The sequence below is a fragment of the Rutilus rutilus genome (genome assembly GCF_951802725.1).
Source record: "Rutilus rutilus genome assembly, chromosome: 10".
Taxonomy (NCBI): Eukaryota; Metazoa; Chordata; class Actinopteri; order Cypriniformes; family Leuciscidae; genus Rutilus; species Rutilus rutilus.
In genome coordinates this window covers 28,618,440-28,637,467 of record NC_140215.1, presented here as the reverse complement: position 1 = coordinate 28,637,467, position 19,028 = coordinate 28,618,440, and the positions used below count along the sequence as shown (strand labels likewise).

Genomic DNA, 19,028 nt, shown 5'->3' with positions numbered 1-19,028 from the left:
ACTTTAACAGATGTCATAACAGAAACTTTCGTATGGGTAAGCTGTATTAACGTAGCTGAAATGATCCGGTCTAAAATAATAAAAAAATGACCATCTTAAAATTAACCGGTTGTTTTGTTCGAAAAGAGCTTTTCGGATTTCGAAATCGAATTTCTGTTACACGTATCGAGTGAAAAAAACAAAACAATAACAGATCCAGAAACGCACACTGTAGGCTAATCCAGAAATACATGCGTGAGATGCACAAAACACACACAAATGGCGACACATGCTGGTCAAAACTGTAAATGTAATACAGGCCAATCATGTAATGATGATACCTTTTACAAACCAACTGCAAATGTGTTTAACAGTTACAAAGTGAAATCTATTAAATACAATCTACTGGTAATGTAATACTGTACGGATAAATAAGAACGGTCTATAATGTTTGTTTATTAATTGTAGGGTTTTTTAAAGCTAATGTGTTATTTTAGTTATTGATTAATAGGCATTTAAGGGAATAAAGAAAAAAAGAAATAAGTTTTTGTGGCTAATTGTAGCCTTGTTGTGAGGTAATCAATTTAGGCTAAACTCTTTGTAAATAATATTTTATTTAAATAATACCCCAGACCCCTCCCCCTTGTTTTTGAGGTAAAGAGTCCATTAACAGCTCTGTGTTCCTCCACGTGGATCATTTGCATGTCAATCGCTCCTGCACGCGTGGGCGTGGTCACATTAGAGTTAATTAGCTCGGACTGGAGAAACTGTACATGTCGTTGCTTTCATATGGATTACTTAAACAGAGAATATTTGTTTTTTATATACTGTAGTTTACATCATTTAAAAATGGAGACTTCAAGCTTTGTAAAGACACATGTTTCATGCCACAGTGAAAAGCATTCGCGGAGTTACAGATCATTTTCTGTCGCATTTCAGAATGATCTTCACTTTGAGAGAGACGGGACAAGGCATCATGTTTATTTATATTTTATTTTACGAAAAACACGTTTTTTTTTTTTTGCAATAGCCGACCCCAGGGGGTTAAATAAAACATAAAATAAATAATTTATATAATTTAGTTATTATAGATTATAAAGGTTTTTAAACATCTGAAAGGTCATCTAAAGCCAGATGATCTCTTTTTTCTTTCTTTCTTTTTTTTTTTTTAAAAGAGTCTGCCCAGTGAATTTTGCCCATTTCCACCACTGTAATATACTATATATATATAGGCATGTATTATATTCTTATGGGCACAATGCAACGTTTATTGACAATGTCAGTTAGGTCTCAGAACTTAATGTGGAAGTTAATGATGAAATCTCATCTGACAGCCTGCATGTCAAAAAAAAAAAAAAAACGCCAGACAACGGGTAAAATGAAAACGACACAAACTGTAGCACCTGACTGGAAATTCTGTATCTGAGAAATGTCTATCATACGTCGCGTGAGAAATAGATCTATGGCTGTACTACATGAGGCCCTCGTCTGATAAGGAGTTTCCACTGAGGGCGGCGCTACACTCTTTTCAGGAAGTGATTGGGACAGAGGAAATTTTATTTTCGTGGTAAATAAAAAAAAGTTCCTCGTTTGTAACTCATATAACCATATGTGGTATGTTTGCACGTCCACATAACTTCCATCCCCGTGAGAGCGAAGCAAGCGTGTCTGTGTGCGATAATGTCTGCAGTTACTCTTGTGGATCTCACACATATCCGCAGTTCAGAATACGACATCTGTGTGAAAAGGCGCATCAGCAAGTTTTGCGCACTGACCGGGAATGGCTCACAGGAACCGGTCTTCGTCATAGCGGATCCAGAGAGCTCCGTGGGGACTGACAGATTTCCAAGAAGCTCTGTTCTGGAGATGTTTATCGGTTTCAGCAATTCCCCACAGGTCCTGTGCAAAAGCTCTCTTTCAGCCTCGTTATACTCATTCAAACAGGCTATAGACAAAGAAGACATTAGTAATGTGAGGATCATGACCTCGAGCCACGGGAGAGCATTGTTTCAGGTCTACCAGGAGCTCCTCTTCACTTCTGCATATAGTTTTGAGTACAGTATGATATATGATAGTGTGTCCTGTGACTCGTGTCCCCTGGGTATCTGCACACACACAGACATCAGCACTCAGCAGGCAGCTGACGCTAAACACGAGCTCTGCACGTTTCTACAGCGCCTCCCAGCGGTCAAAGGAGATATTACACTTCTCAGGTCTTCTGTAATTTCAGGTTGGCGGTGTTCGTCTTCATGATCACATTATACGCGTATTTTACCTTTGAGGTTATACTTACGTATGTACTATTCATTATTATTTACGTTGCATGCTTTTTATTGAACTAGTAATATAGTAAAAATGTGAAAGTTATGTTCACTGTCTACAAAACAGGAACTATATGAGATTGAGGGCTGGCATAATTTAATTTGGAATAATAAATATGCAGTAATACAGTTACAAATATTCAGTGAATTTATTATTATTTTGATCTTTAAAACTTTAGTTGTAAATGCTTATGCTTAAAGTTGGGTTACACATATAAATTGTCTACATACGAATTTATTATTTTTATTTATAAAACTAAATACAATAAAATGCTATTTAAATTATTAATAAAATTAGTATTATTATGATTAAAGCTGTAAAGCCTGACATATGAAATAATAGTTTTTTAAATGGAACCGTTTATAAAAAAAAGAAAAAAAGAAATCTTACTATTATATTATTAAATTATCAATTATTGATAAAATTATTATTATTATTATTAAAGCTGTAAATGCTGACATATGAAATAATAGTAAGAAAAACAATATATTTTTTTAATGGAACCATTCATTTAAAATCTACAAAAATAGAAAGAAATCTCAAATAAATCTAAACAAAGTTTGTGTATGTGTTTTATGTTTTTTGTATGTTTTATGGCCCTTTATAGCAGAATATGAAGCTCATATTGAGGAGGAAAGAACACATCATTTTATTCATAGATCCAAATTGAGCAAAAATATGCAGTTTGGTGGAGATATTGTTATTTTTATGGCCAAAAAAATCAGATTTAATGTACCTTGTAATTTAAATAAATGAGATTTTTATTACAGGATTGTCACAATATCAGTGGTCACTCTATACTTTATTTTAAGATGATATTTAAATAGTTTTATGATAAAATCAGTGTATGCTAAATATATAATGCAATGCAATACAATGATGATTGACAGATGAACAAATAAATGCTCCCCAAAAGCCTGTTGTATCATATTTAATAGGCTACATACATTTTAAGATTTTTTCATTTTTAATTATGTATGTATAATCAAGTAAACCTAAGTAGCTTCAGTCCAGTAAGTGTTCATTCAGAATTATTCAAACAATATAAAAGTTATTACGTTTTACAAGATTTTAATGCAAAAAGACACGTGTACCACAACCTGAAGAGGGACATTTTTACAATTACACTAAAAAGCCTCTTTTTTTTGGTCTTCCTGAGAAAGTCTAAACTATTTAGTGGGCAGAAGGCATGCAGTAGATTGTGTACAACAGGTTTCCCAGCAAAGTTTTGATAATGTTGATCATTAAGAGGCCTTAAAAATTCATGTGTTAAATTTGTTCAATTAGGCTTTGTGGGATTAATGGATAATTGGAACAGATAGTGAAGGAAACACAGCCAGCGAGTGTTGGCTGCGTGAAAGTTAAGAGTAAGCAGAGACAAAGAAGCAGCTAATATATCTATTTCCTTCTCATTCACAGACTGCTTTGGTCATGGCTTCACCACTCGTACTGGAGGAATCTCCTACATCAGCACCCTGAGCTCACTGAACCTCTTCTGTAACCCTCGGCGCAAAGACCCCAGAGCTGTGGTGTCCGAGAACCTGCGCCGGCTCGGCCTGCAGGCTGGCTTTACCCCTCAGCAGTTCAACCTCATAAAGGTACTTTACCACAAAGAAAATATGAGGAAGTCAGTCTAAGAGCAAGCAGCATATCATAACTTTAAACGCATACCACTGCATTTCTACATTCTGCCAAAGAAGTTCTGGCTCCACTCATTGATCTTTCACACTAAACATTTTCTGCATATTGCATGTGTTATTGACTTCAGTGCAATCATGCCAGTGATGTGTGGGTGATGGGCAAACCGGCCCCCGACAGTTACGACGGGATGGTGACCAATCAGGTTGGAGTTGTCATAGCGGCTCCGGGGGCCGATTGCATGCCATTGCTCTTCACTGACCCCGTGAGAAAGGTCATTGGAGTGGCACATGCAGGTTAGTCTCATCACAATGCAATGCTCCTACAAATAGACTTGATTTTCTTTAAAAAAGATATATAATTTCTACTTTCGTTCTTTTGATTTTAGGCTGAAATATGTCATTTTTTCTTGACAGGTTTAACCCTAAATACACTCAATAATAATGTAATTTATATATTATGGTTAGTTCTACATAACCTTATAGTGATTCAATTCATTATACTAATTTGTATGGCACTGCGAACGAACGCCATAAAGGGAATAAGAGAATAAAATCACTTCACTGGAAGTGGAGAAGGAAATGTACCCACCGGTCATTGCACTTCACTCCAGTACTAAAGTAGCCTGAATAAAATAAACGCAGTGTAAATGAGTTGAGGCTCAAGCAGTTTAATTGAGCTTATTTGTCACCTTACAGATATAAAGTATAGAGTGACCACTGATATTGTGACAATCCTGTAATAAAAATCTCATTTATTTAAATTACAAGGTACATTAAATCTGAGTTTTTTGGCAGTATAAATAACAACATCTCCACCAAACTGCATATTTTTGCTCAATTTGGGTCTCTGAATAAAAGTAATGTGTTCTATCCTCCTCAATATGAGATCTATATTCTGCTATATCATACAAGGGCCATAAAACAAACACAAAACATTAAACACATATGCAAACTTTGTTTAGATTTCTGTTATATATATATTTTTTTTTTTAACAAGCGTTCCATTTAAAAAAAAAAAAAAAAATCTTACTATTATTTCATATGTCAGGCTTTGTCAGACTCTTATTTAAAGTTTTGTAAATAAAAATCATAAATTCATATGTAGGCAATTAATATTAATTAGTGCACTAAACTAATTTCAAGCATTTAAGCATAAGCATTTACTGCAAAAGTTTTAAAGATCATAAGAATCATAGTTTCAACAGGCTTCCATAGTTTTGAACATGGTTGTTTGAGGGGTATAAAGTGCATCAGACTCGACAGTTACAGTGCAATTATCATGATTATGGTTAACCAAGATAAAATACATAGGGGAAAGTTGTGCCAGTTTTTACTCAAAGTGACTTTAAAGTGAGGCCATGGCAGTAATGCCTTCAACTTAAGGATGTACATATATTTCAGGATGTGTTGCATCCCTGAGAACAATAACTTTGGATCTGAAATAAATTGTTTCAGAAATATAGCTTTTGGGAAAAAAGTGGTCTCGCGGGGGAAGTTGTGCCTTTGGGGGGGGAAATTGTGCCAGTGATTTCTGAAGTAAAACAGAACATTTTAATGTTATGAACCGTAATGCTATATGAAAGCAAGATAAATTCAATACAAAATTACTCATTTAAGGTTTATTTAGATATTGTCACCCTGGAATACCATAGCATGCGTTCTTCCTACTATGGTCAATTGCATAGGGATTTTGTATTGAACATAACTCTGGATCACAGTGTCATAGAGACAAGGGGGCGGGCTCATTTTACTCAGACAACCAATCAGTCTCTCAGGATCATTGTGAAGCTATCAAGCTATGCCCTAGCAACCATTTAGAGTGCCATAGCAACACAATATATGATATTTGTGAATCATTTCAGGCAAAAAGGCTTTAGCAATAGATGCCTGTTGACATAGCGCTGTCTGTCAATTATGTAACATATAAGAATAAAGTGACTAGGCTAATTTCTAAACATCCTATTGTGACATAGGCCACTTAAAAACGGAATAAAACTTCTCTTTAATAACATAGTGCAAACTCAAAACTGAAATCAGTGTTAGCTAAATTAAACAAATAGCAGGCAGGCCTAAGTCAAACAATGATGAGGCATGCCCATCTCCTCACTTCTCAAGATTATCCCCTGTGAGTATGTACAGTAGGTCTAGGTGGTCTGGATCTGGCACAACTTAACCCAGGCCCTTTGGCACAAATCACCCCAGACCCACAAGTTTGAAAAACTAGCATGATCCAGCAGTTAAGAGCTAACATCATGCTAACTGTATAGACTCATCATTGTGTAGCCTACTAAAGCACTAAAACATGTGTGAAATGTTTTCAAACTTGTCTATAATTGTTCAGACACTACAATCAAAAAACCTTAATCATAGAAATTTTACTTTGAAAGGGAAAAAACAGTTTATTGCACTAAAATGTGCTTAACTCTCATGCCATGTGTCTCTCTTCTTTGGAGGATGAGTAAAAGTGATTGCTTTTCAAAATGATGTGGTCACATGACCAATTTCTTCTATGGTTTTCCAGAAACAAGGGGTGGAACTACTTCCCCCCTGGCACAAATCATCCCACACTCCCCTATCTAACCAAAATGCTATAATAATATGTTATATTCAATAATATGTTTTCAATATGTTATTATGAAAAAAATATTTTCATATTAGACATAAGAACAGACAAAAATCAAAAATCAAAAATCACAATTTACATGATTTAAATGAATGATAATTGAATATTTACATAAACACGTTATATACAATACACACGTATATTAAATGAATGTACATTATTTACAGAAGTATATAATGTCTTTATACCTCAAACTATAATAAGCACGACTCAAGTTTCATCTGCGTGATGGCATTGCAGGCTCTTCCAAATTAGTGCATTTTCAATCAGAACTCAGCACATTCATGACTGACAGACATATAAATCAATGTGTTTTATGTGAAATTCAGTTATTGGAGTACTCCGTGAAGGGTTAATGTAATTGAGTTTCTCTCAGTGCTCTGCTTACATAATCCTTGTTCATGCTATTTCAGAGTTAGATACACACAGTATAATCATTTTCTGTGTTTATACATAACATCTATGCCAGAAATGATGTGACCAGCTATAGCATAATGGAACAAGTGTTTATCTGGTATTTCTTGTGTGTGTCCCAGGTTGGAAGGGGACCCTAATGGGAATTGCCATGGCAACAGTGAACGCCATGGTGTCAGAGTTTGGCAGCAGTCCTGCAGACATTGTGTGTGTGATCGGGCCTTCTGTTGGGCCATGCTGCTTTACTCTGGAGAAAGATTCGGCCGGAGAGTTTCACGCCATACACCCAGACTGTGTTAGAAACATGGACTCATCTACACCTTATGTCGACATCAGACTCGCAACCAGGTAAAGGTCAAAGGTCAACCAGCGGAATCCTGGTTTGACTTCAACTGTTCTCCAGAGACCTGTTTTATTGATCCCTCAGTCCTCTGTGTCACTCACGTAGGTAAAGTCATTCCCTGAAGTGACTCACAGTAATGAACACCTCAAGAATGAAGGTGATTTATGTAAAAGGCAATATTAGCAGAAACAAATACTGATGATTTCCCAGGGGAAAGTGGACGCACACATGTGTGCAGACTAAAGCCGGGCTCAGACTACAGACTACATTGCATCATGTAGTCTGAAGAATCTTCACAGATTTTCTTCTTTCCGATCTCAAACCTGCGCACACAACAAGATTTGAAAATCGTGGCACATCACACACTACAAGATATTCTTAAGATTATCATGCCTGATTTAGTACCTCACGGGGAAGTGGATGTAAACTAAACGGCACCCTTACGGAACAAAAATACATGGGAATATACTGCAAAATATAATGCGATATATTACATAATACATTTCCGTGCTTATATTTTTCAATATACTGCAATACATGCATTGATCATGTATGGCTATATATGAATGAATTTAAAATATTTATAAATGAAGACAAAAACAGCATTACATGTAATATTCACAAAGTTTTATCCTTTATTGTGTACATATATTGCACATACATGCTCCCATATAAATGTGAATGTATGTTCACACATATACACACACATTCACGGAATGAGTTACAACAGATTTCTAGTTCCCAGCATGCTTTGCTTCTGACTGTTAAAAGAGAGCAAATGTTAAAATTAAGTGTTATTTATTTAATGTGTTTTGCTCAATATTAATATAGGGGGAGATCTGTTAGTGTTTAATGCTCTATTATTTTCTAATTTAAAAGGTTTTCTGGTATGTGTGAGTTTTTGGTGTTACCGTTGTGCTGAAGATTATAGAGCCTGTTGTTCGGTTGACAATTGGCCTAAAACCATTCAGACTATAATTACTATATTTTAAAAGCAATGCCTGTGTATTCCTCAGCAAAGTTATAGTCACTTGGTTAAATACTTTAGTACATGCAGGTGTGGCTTGTGCTGTTGTCAGCTAGCTTGAAAATATGAAACATTTATAATGTAAATAATAAAAAAAAATATAAGAAATGTATAACGTTATATATTTCTCTATGAGTGTTTATGTTGCATAAGTACATATATCTGCAATATATTACACATGCAGTACCATATCTGATCACATATACATCTATATATTATGAATATACTGAATATAACTGAATATAAAATCACATACATTATGATATAGTAAATATATTGTCACAGATTTTTCAATATATGAAAAGCGGCAATTCCTTATGTATTATTCAATATATTGTAATATATTAACACAACATATTATTCTGTGTATTTTCAAATATACTGTTAAACCATTTAAAATACTGATCATTCATATATGGGAAATATATTTTCAGAAATATAGAAGCGCCTGATGCCCTGGACACTATTTTTTCTCAGAATGTTGGGAGGGCATAAATCAGGCCTAAATCTGCCTGAAACTCCTGTAGTCTGAGCCCGGTTTAAAGGGATACTCCACTTTTTTTGGAAATAGGCTCATTTTACAACTCCCCCAGAGTTAAACAGTTGAGTTTTACCGTTTTCGAATCCATTCAGCCGATCTCCAGGTCTGGCGGTACCACTTTTAGCATAGCTTAGCATAGATCATTGAATCGGACAGGACCATTAGCATCTCTCTCAAAAAAATGACCAAAGAGTTTCGATATTTTTCCTATTTAAAACTTGACTCTTCTGTAGTTACATTGTGTACTAAGACCGACGGAAAATGAAAAGTTGCGATTTTCTTGGCTGATTTTCTATGGCTAGGAACTATACTCTCATTCCTGCGTAATAATCAAGAAACTTTGCTGCCGTACCATGAGTCCAGCAGGCGTAATGATATGACGCAGCGCCTGAAAATAGTCCCCAGCTCCAACGTGACCAGGACTAAGTTTGTCTAACCTATTAGACCTATTTTCAACCAAACTCAACTGTTTAACTCTGGGGGAGTTGTAAAATGAGCCTATTTCCCCAAAAAAAGTGGAGTATCCCTTTAAAGGCACCCACACACTACAAGATAATCACGCCGATTTTGGGCCCAATTCTCCCCTTCCGACAGTCCTAGATAAAGTCCCGATTATCTTGATGGTTCTACAGATTATTTTATTGATTTTCCTGTGGTGTGATGTGTATTAAGAGTGATTGAATCTACTCAGAAAAACATCTGGGTCGCACAGATCTCAAATCGTAAATTTCCAACATGTTGAATATTTAAGATCAGAAGTTCTTTTGTTCCCGCAGGCACTCTGTAGATTATCACGTGGAATGAAACGATACCCATATTAGAAAAAAGCTGACGGAAGACAATGACTTCTTCCAATAACACAACTTCGCCCAAACCTAACACAAAATCAGTCCAAACACCATTATCTTCCTGCCCGTCATCTGCCATGTTTGTTTAACACCAAAGTCACGTTTGACCGCAAGAGATTTTGCGAGATTTCCAGTGTTTACATTTGGGACTCTGGTTGTTTGTGAATTGAATCTGTTAGTGTGTGTTGTGCTGTCTTGGGCTGTGTCTCAATCAGCTCCCTAGTTCAGTAGTCAGGGCACTGATCAGAGAGTTGGCGATTTGAAGGGCTCAATCTCAAAATCCTTCCAGTGCACTGAAGCGTTCACTCCCTAAAACATTTAAATAAATAATAATTATTAAAAAAATGGGACCCCCTCGAAAATGAGATGTTACATCTCAAGGGGCTATCCTTTCAATCAAATAAAAAATAAATAAATAATAAAGTCCAACAATGCACCGTAAAACCCAGGGAACATCGATGTTCACGAAGTTCTGAAGCACGAAACTTAAATCATGTGAGCTAATATTTAACATTTATTTATGGCTGAAATGTCGCACGTGTAACAAGCGAAGTATTTTACCATGTTGTATTTTAAATAACATTAAAAATGAATGTTGTTCATAAATACCAGTAGTGATGTTGTACAATGAGGATTTTGTCCTGGAAAAGTCATCAAGAAAAAAGTCATCAGCGTCCTGATGTGTAGTGAGCCAGCGTCCTTAATGTTCTTACCAGCGCCGAATTCATCTACAGGATTTACTGATTCACGAGCTAGGAAGCTAAGGAACTGATTGAGACGCACCCCTGGTCACATTGTGGCACTTCACACACTATAGGAACAAAACTGTTACTGTAATTAAATTTAATTTCATTAAATTAAAATGAAAAAGCAGAATATTAAAATAAAATATTATAGAAAAATAGTAATAAACCCTATAATAGTATCCCAGACAGCAACATAGAGTCGGCCCAGATCCGGCCTACTTCTGGGCCGTTTGTACCAGATGTGGGCCGAATCTGGGCCGACATTATGTTGCTGTCTGTGATCTCAATAATACTAAAATAACACTGTGTCAAGGTTGGTTTAACTATGTAAAGCACTTTAAGTAGCTTGCACTATTAAAATTAAGCTTATTATAATTAAAAAAAAAAAAAAATTTTTAAACATACTATTTTTCTTTAAGACAATTCTAAGAACGTTACTTTATCTTGCATCTATTAAACTGCATCATGTCAACCAACCAATCATGCTTTGTCTTTTAGAATTCTGCTGGAGAGAGGTGGGATTAAACCTGCACACATCGAGGACATCAGGATCCCACATCAGTCTGAATCCACACTGTGCACTTCATGCCATCCTGAATTATTCTTCTCACATGTAAGAGATGGACTCAACTTTGGGACACAAATTGGCTTTGTGTGGATCAAATAATCCTGCATTCACCGAGCTCTGATTGATTGTGCAGAAACATTACATCCACACGTGTTTATTCAAGAAATGCATCTAAAAGCCAGTACATAAATTTACTAATATAATAAATTAATTTGTATGGGATTACCACCACTTGTGCCAAACTCAAATATGACGCAGCTATGAACATTGTCACTTGGTATGTTCACAAATGGACATGATTTTTTTCCCAACATCAAGATTTTAGACTGAAAATCTTCTCATTTTAATAAGAGAAAGTGTTTGTTTATATGGTCACCCAGTTTTTCCACCACTTTTGATCAACTTTTTGCTAGTTCGTTTCAATAGTCCTGGAGTGTGACAAATGGATTTAAAAAAATATAAATATTCCATGTATTAAACTATTTTGACATGTTCTCTTGTATGCTGCATATTAACTTATTTTATGTTTATTAATGCTGGTAATCTTGCAATAACATGGATGCATCACACCACGTGACTGAGGAAGTAGCTTCACATAAACCATACACATCTATTAATAGTTGGAGGTAAAACTTCCCTTTTTAAAAATTCCTTGAAGGCTTACTTCCCGTTCATGTCCTGATTGGCAACATTTTCAAGAGATTGTAGATTAGATTTTGTCACTCTTCAGGACTCAATAAATGGTGACTTAGTTATAAAGTTGGTGACCAAAATGGTGGCCAAGTTATAAAGACTTTAAATAAAGTAATTACCAGGAATTTTATGACCCCATTAAATAGTTAAATATATATATATATTTGTTAATGTTTAAACTAAGGGATAGTTGTACAATAGAGGACAATTTCCACATTTTATTTGCTAACTGCTGGATTGTTAAAATATTAAAGCTATGCATTATAATACATAGATTTATGTATTGGACAAAATCTGTGAGCTGTGCTGTCCAGACAAATTCTAAAAATTTAAGGAAAGAGAAATGGCCCTTTTCAGTGAGTGCAATGTCATGATGTCAACAAACCAGTTATTGGAAGCTGTTGAAAGAAACCTCCGTAAAATATGTCATTCAGGAACTGTATGTTGATATCTGTCAGTATGAGAGTGATTTGTGTTTTGTAAATGATATGTTTTTAATTGCACAATCTATTTTAATGAACTGTGAATGTACAACCAGAGGGAGCTAATCGTTTGATTTCTTTCGTCTTAGCGTGACCATTTTCTTATGAATGAAATGCTAGTAAAAAATAAAATCTGTAAAAAAAATTAAATCATATCACTGTGAAAGCAGCTCCTTCTTGTCATTATGCCAAACCTAAGACGTTAAGCTTGAAACTGTGGGATCACATAGCCTATTTTTTATTGTATTATAATAATGTATAACACAATTAATAGTACTACATGTGTAAAATCACGTGTACACATATATTTACCCCTGGGTTTCACAGACAAGCCTCAAGCCTTGTCCCAGACTAAAATGCATGTGCGCTGTTTTAACTGAAATCAACTAGCATATCTTAAAATATGTCAGTGCCATTGTTTTGTCTCAAGATGCACACCAGTAAAAACTTTTCTTTTTTTTTTTTTCTAAGGCACATTTATAAAAGCTACTTAAATGTCCTAACTGAACTAAGGCCTAATCCTGTCTGTAAAACCAGGCCTCAATATCTCAAATGCGTTTAACGTCACATCTGTTCTGTATGTATTCGATGATGCGACGCTAGATGGCGCTCGCGTCACTGCTGTTACTTTACGCTGCGTGCGCGCGCTTGTTGTTTTGTTTTTGAGATTGAGAGACGCTGGTTGTTGGCTGGTGGCCAAGAGCCCTTCAGCAGCATCACAGACAGGCTTGGTCTCCAACAGCGCTTTTGCAATGTCACAAAAACATCTCAGCTATTCCCTATCGCGTGCTAGCCTGCTGAAATGACATTAAGTCATTAAAGGAGCAAGGAGGAGATATCCAAGAGTGACGTGATGTTTTCACCAGCACTGAAGAAAAGACCCTAGTCAGTGTAACTTACGCAAGACGAGCAGCAGCGTGCAAGTAAATGTAGGTTTTCCGTGTTTACAGAAAATGACTGTGGTAAACCAACCTATTTGACAATACCTCAACACTGACCTACTAAGGGATGAAACATTGTCAACACATGCCCCTAATTTAACATCGGATGTCATGTGGAACTATACCAAAATTGTTTAATACAAAGTAAACATGAACTGCACAGGCCCTCCAATATGGAAAAGTATTAAAGGGGTGGTATAATGCCCTTTTCATAAGATGTAAGATAAGTCTCTGATGTCTCTAGACTAGAGTGTGTATGGTAAGTTTTACCCCACAGATATTTTTATATAGCAAAACTAACAGCTTGTGTCCTTGGCTTTTTACCTCACACACACACTGAACATTTCAAAAACTTTTAGCCTTTTATGTTCAAATCGGAGTCAGACAATGAAGGAGAGACTCAAGAAGAAGTGACAACATGTAGAATGCAACAGGACATTTCTGAATGGTTTGTTGATGAATTTATGCAGCTGATGTGGAGTTAACTATCTTCTAGTCATTGATTAGCATATTCTGTCATGATAATGATAATCTATATCGTTTTCCGGGGGCGGGGTTTATGTAAATCTTAGGGTTAGTGATGTCACTAACCCGGGTGTAGTCCCTACCAGCTGTTTGTTGTAGTCCTTAAAAAATTATTTCTTTGAAAGCAAATATCTTCCTTTGCTTTGAACTTTGAGCGTTGGAACTCTGCAATGTTGTTTATGCTCAAACAGCAACCTTACACACTAACTAAAGTTAGAAAAGTGAAATCATAATCAAACACCCCTTTAAACAGAAAAATGTACAAATGTAACTTTTTGATAAAAAAAAAAAGATTGATAGTAGGCTAATGATAGAGTGCAAAAAATATTCTAATATCTTTACCCAAATACACTTAGTCTATTCTGTTGTGTTGTTGTATAATAAAGTTTTATTTTAAAGCTGTCGGGACGGATTTCGCGCGAAGTGCTTGTCACGTCATCATGTCTGTAGAGAAAGATAGTTCCGACTGTCTGTAGCGCGAAGCTGCAAGTTTGTTGTCACAACGAATGAAAAAAATTAACCATGCACCATTAAAAACGACAACTCTCCGTGAATCACCGGTTGTAAAAACAAAGAAGCCATTATTTATTTGTCCATCCGCTCTGATAAGATGTCCTGTTTACATTGGTTTCTCGAACCCCAGAGAAGAACCAAAACTAAATATTTCCACAAGACTGACTTATGGCATGCAGGTTTAATTTTTAACCAATAGTGGGACAAAAGTTACATAGCCTATTGTAGCTTTAAATGTAGTGGGATTATCATGATTTCTCAGCCATGAAACAAACACTGGGGTAAATATTGAATTTATTAGCCATTCAACTATAAGGGACATGAATTGGAGTTGATATTGTAGGTTAGTCTTTGATTTGACACATAGGCCTATCCTTTGACCTAAATAACAACGGATGTGAAAAAAAAAAAGGTTTTCTTAGTCATAAAAGCTTATAAGCATCTTATTTATTCTTGCACAGTAATACGGTTACTGTTATTATTTGCATTGTCCCTGCCCTTCGTGACACCATTAGAACAAATCCATCAGTCTGCTATTCTCACACGTACTCACTACCTTCTTTGTGCCTTCAGCTGGCATTAGAGATTAATAGAGCAGGTCAAGTATGTATGTGAACCATGCTTGCATCATCTTAACTGGGTCTCCTATATTTAAATATAGATTTACATGCAACACAAAGACTTTCCTATAGTCAAACTTCAGATTAATAAAGTGCTTTTATGTGGATCATATGAAAAAAGAAAAAAGAAAGGGAATTGCAACAGATGGGAATTTCTGGATGGGGGTTCTATATTTCAGAACACACAGGTCATTATGATGTTTTAGAGTACATATTGTCTACAGACTAAAGTAGAATTCACAGCAACACTCCTGGGACTGATATTGTGGTTTTATTGCACTTTAGACCGTGATGTTTGCAGAACCACTGTTCGAGTTTCTGAAGGACTGTCACAGTTTTCCTGATTTATGACTTCCGATCATGCCTCAGCTTTCCTGTAACTTATTAAAGTACCCGACTCGCATATCCTTTGTGCTCGAGGAAACACTGTAACTTCAGAAGAAACTGTGTGTGCAGACTTGTAAACAAATAAGAACAAGTTAAAATCGCATTTAGGAAACGGGATATAGACGTGGTAGATGGTACCAGCTCCAATGGTATTGCAGAACTCATCTGGGAACCAGATGCACTAGCTTGGCATGGGCAACTCCTGCGCCGTAGTTTGTTTTATTAACCTGAATTCCAACTTAATCTACATTTACAATGAGCAAACACAACACCATCAGCCAGCCTTACTGGAAATCACGTGATCTGACCATAAAGGTGTAGATGTAAGGAGCTGTTTGATCGGCGAATGGGTGTGTTTACGGTTAAGATGATTATAATAACGTTGGTAATAACATAATTAAAGCTAACTTATAAACCTTTCATGACTGACCTACTGTGAGCTAGGAGGTTGTTAATCAATGGTATATGCTTTTGAAGTAAACATCAGCCTTGCATTTTATTTTAAAATAATCGTCTTTAACATGAAAAAGTGCAGATCCTGCAAATAAATCTCATTCAGACCATACAGACCTCACCAATCAGAATTGTGACAAGCAAATTGCACCAAAAGAACTGCCCACTCCCATGAAGCGCTGTATATGAGTTAGTCTCTCCTCGCTCAAAATATATATACACTCACTGGCCACTTTATTAGGTACAGCTTGATAGGGACCAGGTTGCAATCCACCTTGAGGGATTGAGCATTTAAAACTGCAGCGCGTGCCACGGCTTATAATGAAAAGAATGCATGGATGCTAATATTATTTGTTATAATTATCTTTATAGTTATCATTCTTGGTGTGAACTGGACTTGACTGTCCTTGAGATTCTTTGAACCACTAAACCAAAGCTTTAAATGATGACCGTGTGCATTTGACCTGTTTGATTTGCTTCAATGAGGGAACATGGCTTAAAGAGCTTCCAAAATACAGATATGCAAACCTTTTGTTATGGAAAAGAAAATAGCACGTCCTCACGACCAGTATCCATGTCTGCACGTAGCCCTGTCAGGCAGCAGTTATTTACAGTAGTGATTTACTGTAAACAGGCTTCCTGGCCTTTCTAAATATTCCGCGTCAGGACGCACGCGAGATATCAGACATACCTTCAGTCCATGTCAAATATCATTCATTTTATAATGTATTTAATGTAAAACAACCAAAATATATTTATTATTTGTCTTCTTGAAATTAAGAGACTTGGAACCATGCATTATATGCGGTAAACATAATAAAAAAAAACTTTACCATTTACCATGACGGCATTTAAAAAATATCAGGAAAACAAAAAAATAAATATCACAGATTTGCATGTGGTCTCTGTCTTTTGGACGCTACAGTATATTGGATCAGAGCTGAGATTAAGTCTTTCCTAAGTTAGATTTCGAGCTGCTTATGTAACTGTGCCGATGACCCTTTCCACCCCTGTCTTCCACTTTTTTTGCATTCTTTATAAACATTAGTGTTTATATCAGCTGTCCACTGAAGCAGGATCCCCTATATAAAAACATATCCTGTCTGTACACAGATAAGAAAAAAGAACATGTTTAACTTTAGAAGCACCATAAACATTACAGATCCCTTTCAGATAAATTTACAATGAGCCTTAATCCCAAAGATACTGAAATATTGTCTTATTAAAGATATGCTAATATCAAAATATTAGCTGCCGCTTGAGGCGAGAGATTTTCATGCTTCGTGAGCCATGCACCCCCACCCGCTCCCTTCTCATCTTTGATGTGGGCGGCTTGGTTTGCTTTGTCACGAATACTCTGTGGATATGAAAACAGGGGCTTGCTCAAAATATAAGAGGTTTTGGGTGTGGATGGTCTCTGGCTGTCCTTAGTCATGTCTGCAAACATTACCTTGAGTAACTTCTTAAACGGAAAGGGATAGCTAGCCTAGCAAAAAAATCTGTCTGAGGGCGAGTTAAAATCCGGTTCCATCCGGATCTACAGTTCAGACGGCCCTTCCATTGTGTTTTATGTGGTTTGGGTTTCCCTCCTACAGCTCAGGGCATGGTAATACATTTTACTGATGCAATATATTACTGTATATGACTCAGTCATAAGGAGAACTGTCTTCGTGTTGTCATCGAGCTCTCCCCGTTTGAGTTTATGGCCACTTTTATGTTGAATTTAGAGGAAAATGGTTCTTTCCCATGCAGAACTTACTGGCACAATGCTACGTTTGTTGTTACCAGGGTTTCACTATTTGGGTTTCTGTAGTCTGAGTGGTTGTTTGTACAATAGTATGCAGCTTGTTAAGGTGGTTGCTAGGGTCTTTGGGTGGTTGCCAGGGCATTACCATGCAGTTGCAACAGTGTTCTGAATGGTAGTTAGCACATTAATATGCATTTGTTTCCCATTTGATGCAGTGTTCAGAGTGCTTGTTAAGACATTTATATATTGTTGCTAGGGTGTGTGGATGGTTTCCAGGCCGTTGCTATGCAGTTGTAACAGTGTTCTGAGTGATTGTTAGCACATTAATATGCCGTTTTTTGGATGTTCTGGTTAGCTGCCAGAATGTTGCTGTGCAGTTGCTATGGTGTTCAGAGTTCTTGTTAAGGTGTTGATATGTGGTTGCTAGGGTGTGTGGGTGTTTGCCAGGGTGTTTCTTTGCAATTCCTACAGTGCTCTTATTGATTGTTAACACATTAATATGCAGGTTTTTGGGTGTTCTGGGTGATTGCCAGAGTATTTCTATGCAGTTGTTTTAATATTCAGAGTGCTTGTTAAGGTGTTGATATGTAGTTGCTACGGTGTGCGGGTGGTTGCCAGGGCGTTGCCATGCAGTTGCAACAGTGTTCTGAATGGTAGTTAGCACATTAATATGCATTTGTTTGCCATTTGATGCAGTGTTCAGAGTGCTTGTTAAGACATTTATATATTGTTGCTAGGGTGTGTGGATGGTTTCCAGGGCGTTGCTATGCAGTTGTAACAGTGTTCCGAGTGATTGTTAGCACATTAATGTGCCGTTTTTTGGGTGTTCTGGTTAGCTGCCAGAATGTTGCTGTGCAGTTGCTATGGTGTTCAGAGTTCTTGTTAAGGTGTTGATATGTGGTTGCTAGGGTGTGTGGGTGTTTGCCAGGGTGTTTCTTTGCAATTCCTACAGTGCTCTTATTGATTGTTAACACATTAATATGCAGGTTTTTGGGTGTTCTGGGTGATTGCCAGAGTATTTCTATGCAGTTGTTTTAATATTCAGAGTGCTTGTTAAGGTGTTGATATGTAGTTGCTACGGTGTGCGGGTGGTTGCCAGGGCGTTGCCATGCAGTTGCAACAGTGTTCTGAATGGTAGTTAGCACATTAATATGCATTTGTTTGCCATTTGATGCAGTGTTCAGAGTGCTTGTTAAGACATTTATATATTGTTGCTAGGGTGTGTGGATGGTTTCCAGGGCGTTGCTATGCAGTTGTAACAGTGTTCCGAGTGATTGTTAGCACATTAATGTGCCGTTTTTTGGGTGTTCTGGTTAGCTGCCAGAATGTTGCTGTGCAGTTGCTATGGTGTTCAGAGTTCTTGTTAAGGTGTTGATATGTGGTTGCTAGGGTGTGTGGGTGTTTGCCAGGGCGTTTCTTTGCAATTCCTACAGTGCTCTTATTGATTGTTAACACATTAATATGCAGTTTTTTGGGTGTTCTGGGTGATTGCCAGAGTATTTCTATGCAGTTGTTTTAATATTCAGAGTGCTTGTTAAGGTGTTGATATGTAGTTGCTAGGGTGTGCGGGTGGTTGCCAGGGCGTTGCCATGCAGTTGCTACAGTGTTCTGAATGG

The 19,028-nt window shown here is 36.6% G+C and overlaps 1 protein-coding gene across 1 annotated transcript; it reads left to right on the top strand.

The window, feature by feature from the left end:
• Positions 1-878: 878 nt before the first annotated feature.
• Positions 879-12,345, top strand: lacc1 (laccase (multicopper oxidoreductase) domain containing 1). The gene is made up of 5 exons (XM_084421385.1): positions 879-2,209; positions 3,721-3,899; positions 4,070-4,235; positions 7,101-7,326; positions 10,982-12,345. Exons 1-5 carry the CDS (start codon positions 1,660-1,662, stop codon positions 11,148-11,150), a joined length of 1,290 nt encoding a protein of 429 aa, XP_084277511.1. The 5' UTR covers positions 879-1,659; the 3' UTR covers positions 11,151-12,345.
• The last annotated feature ends 6,683 nt before the right edge of the window (positions 12,346-19,028 follow it).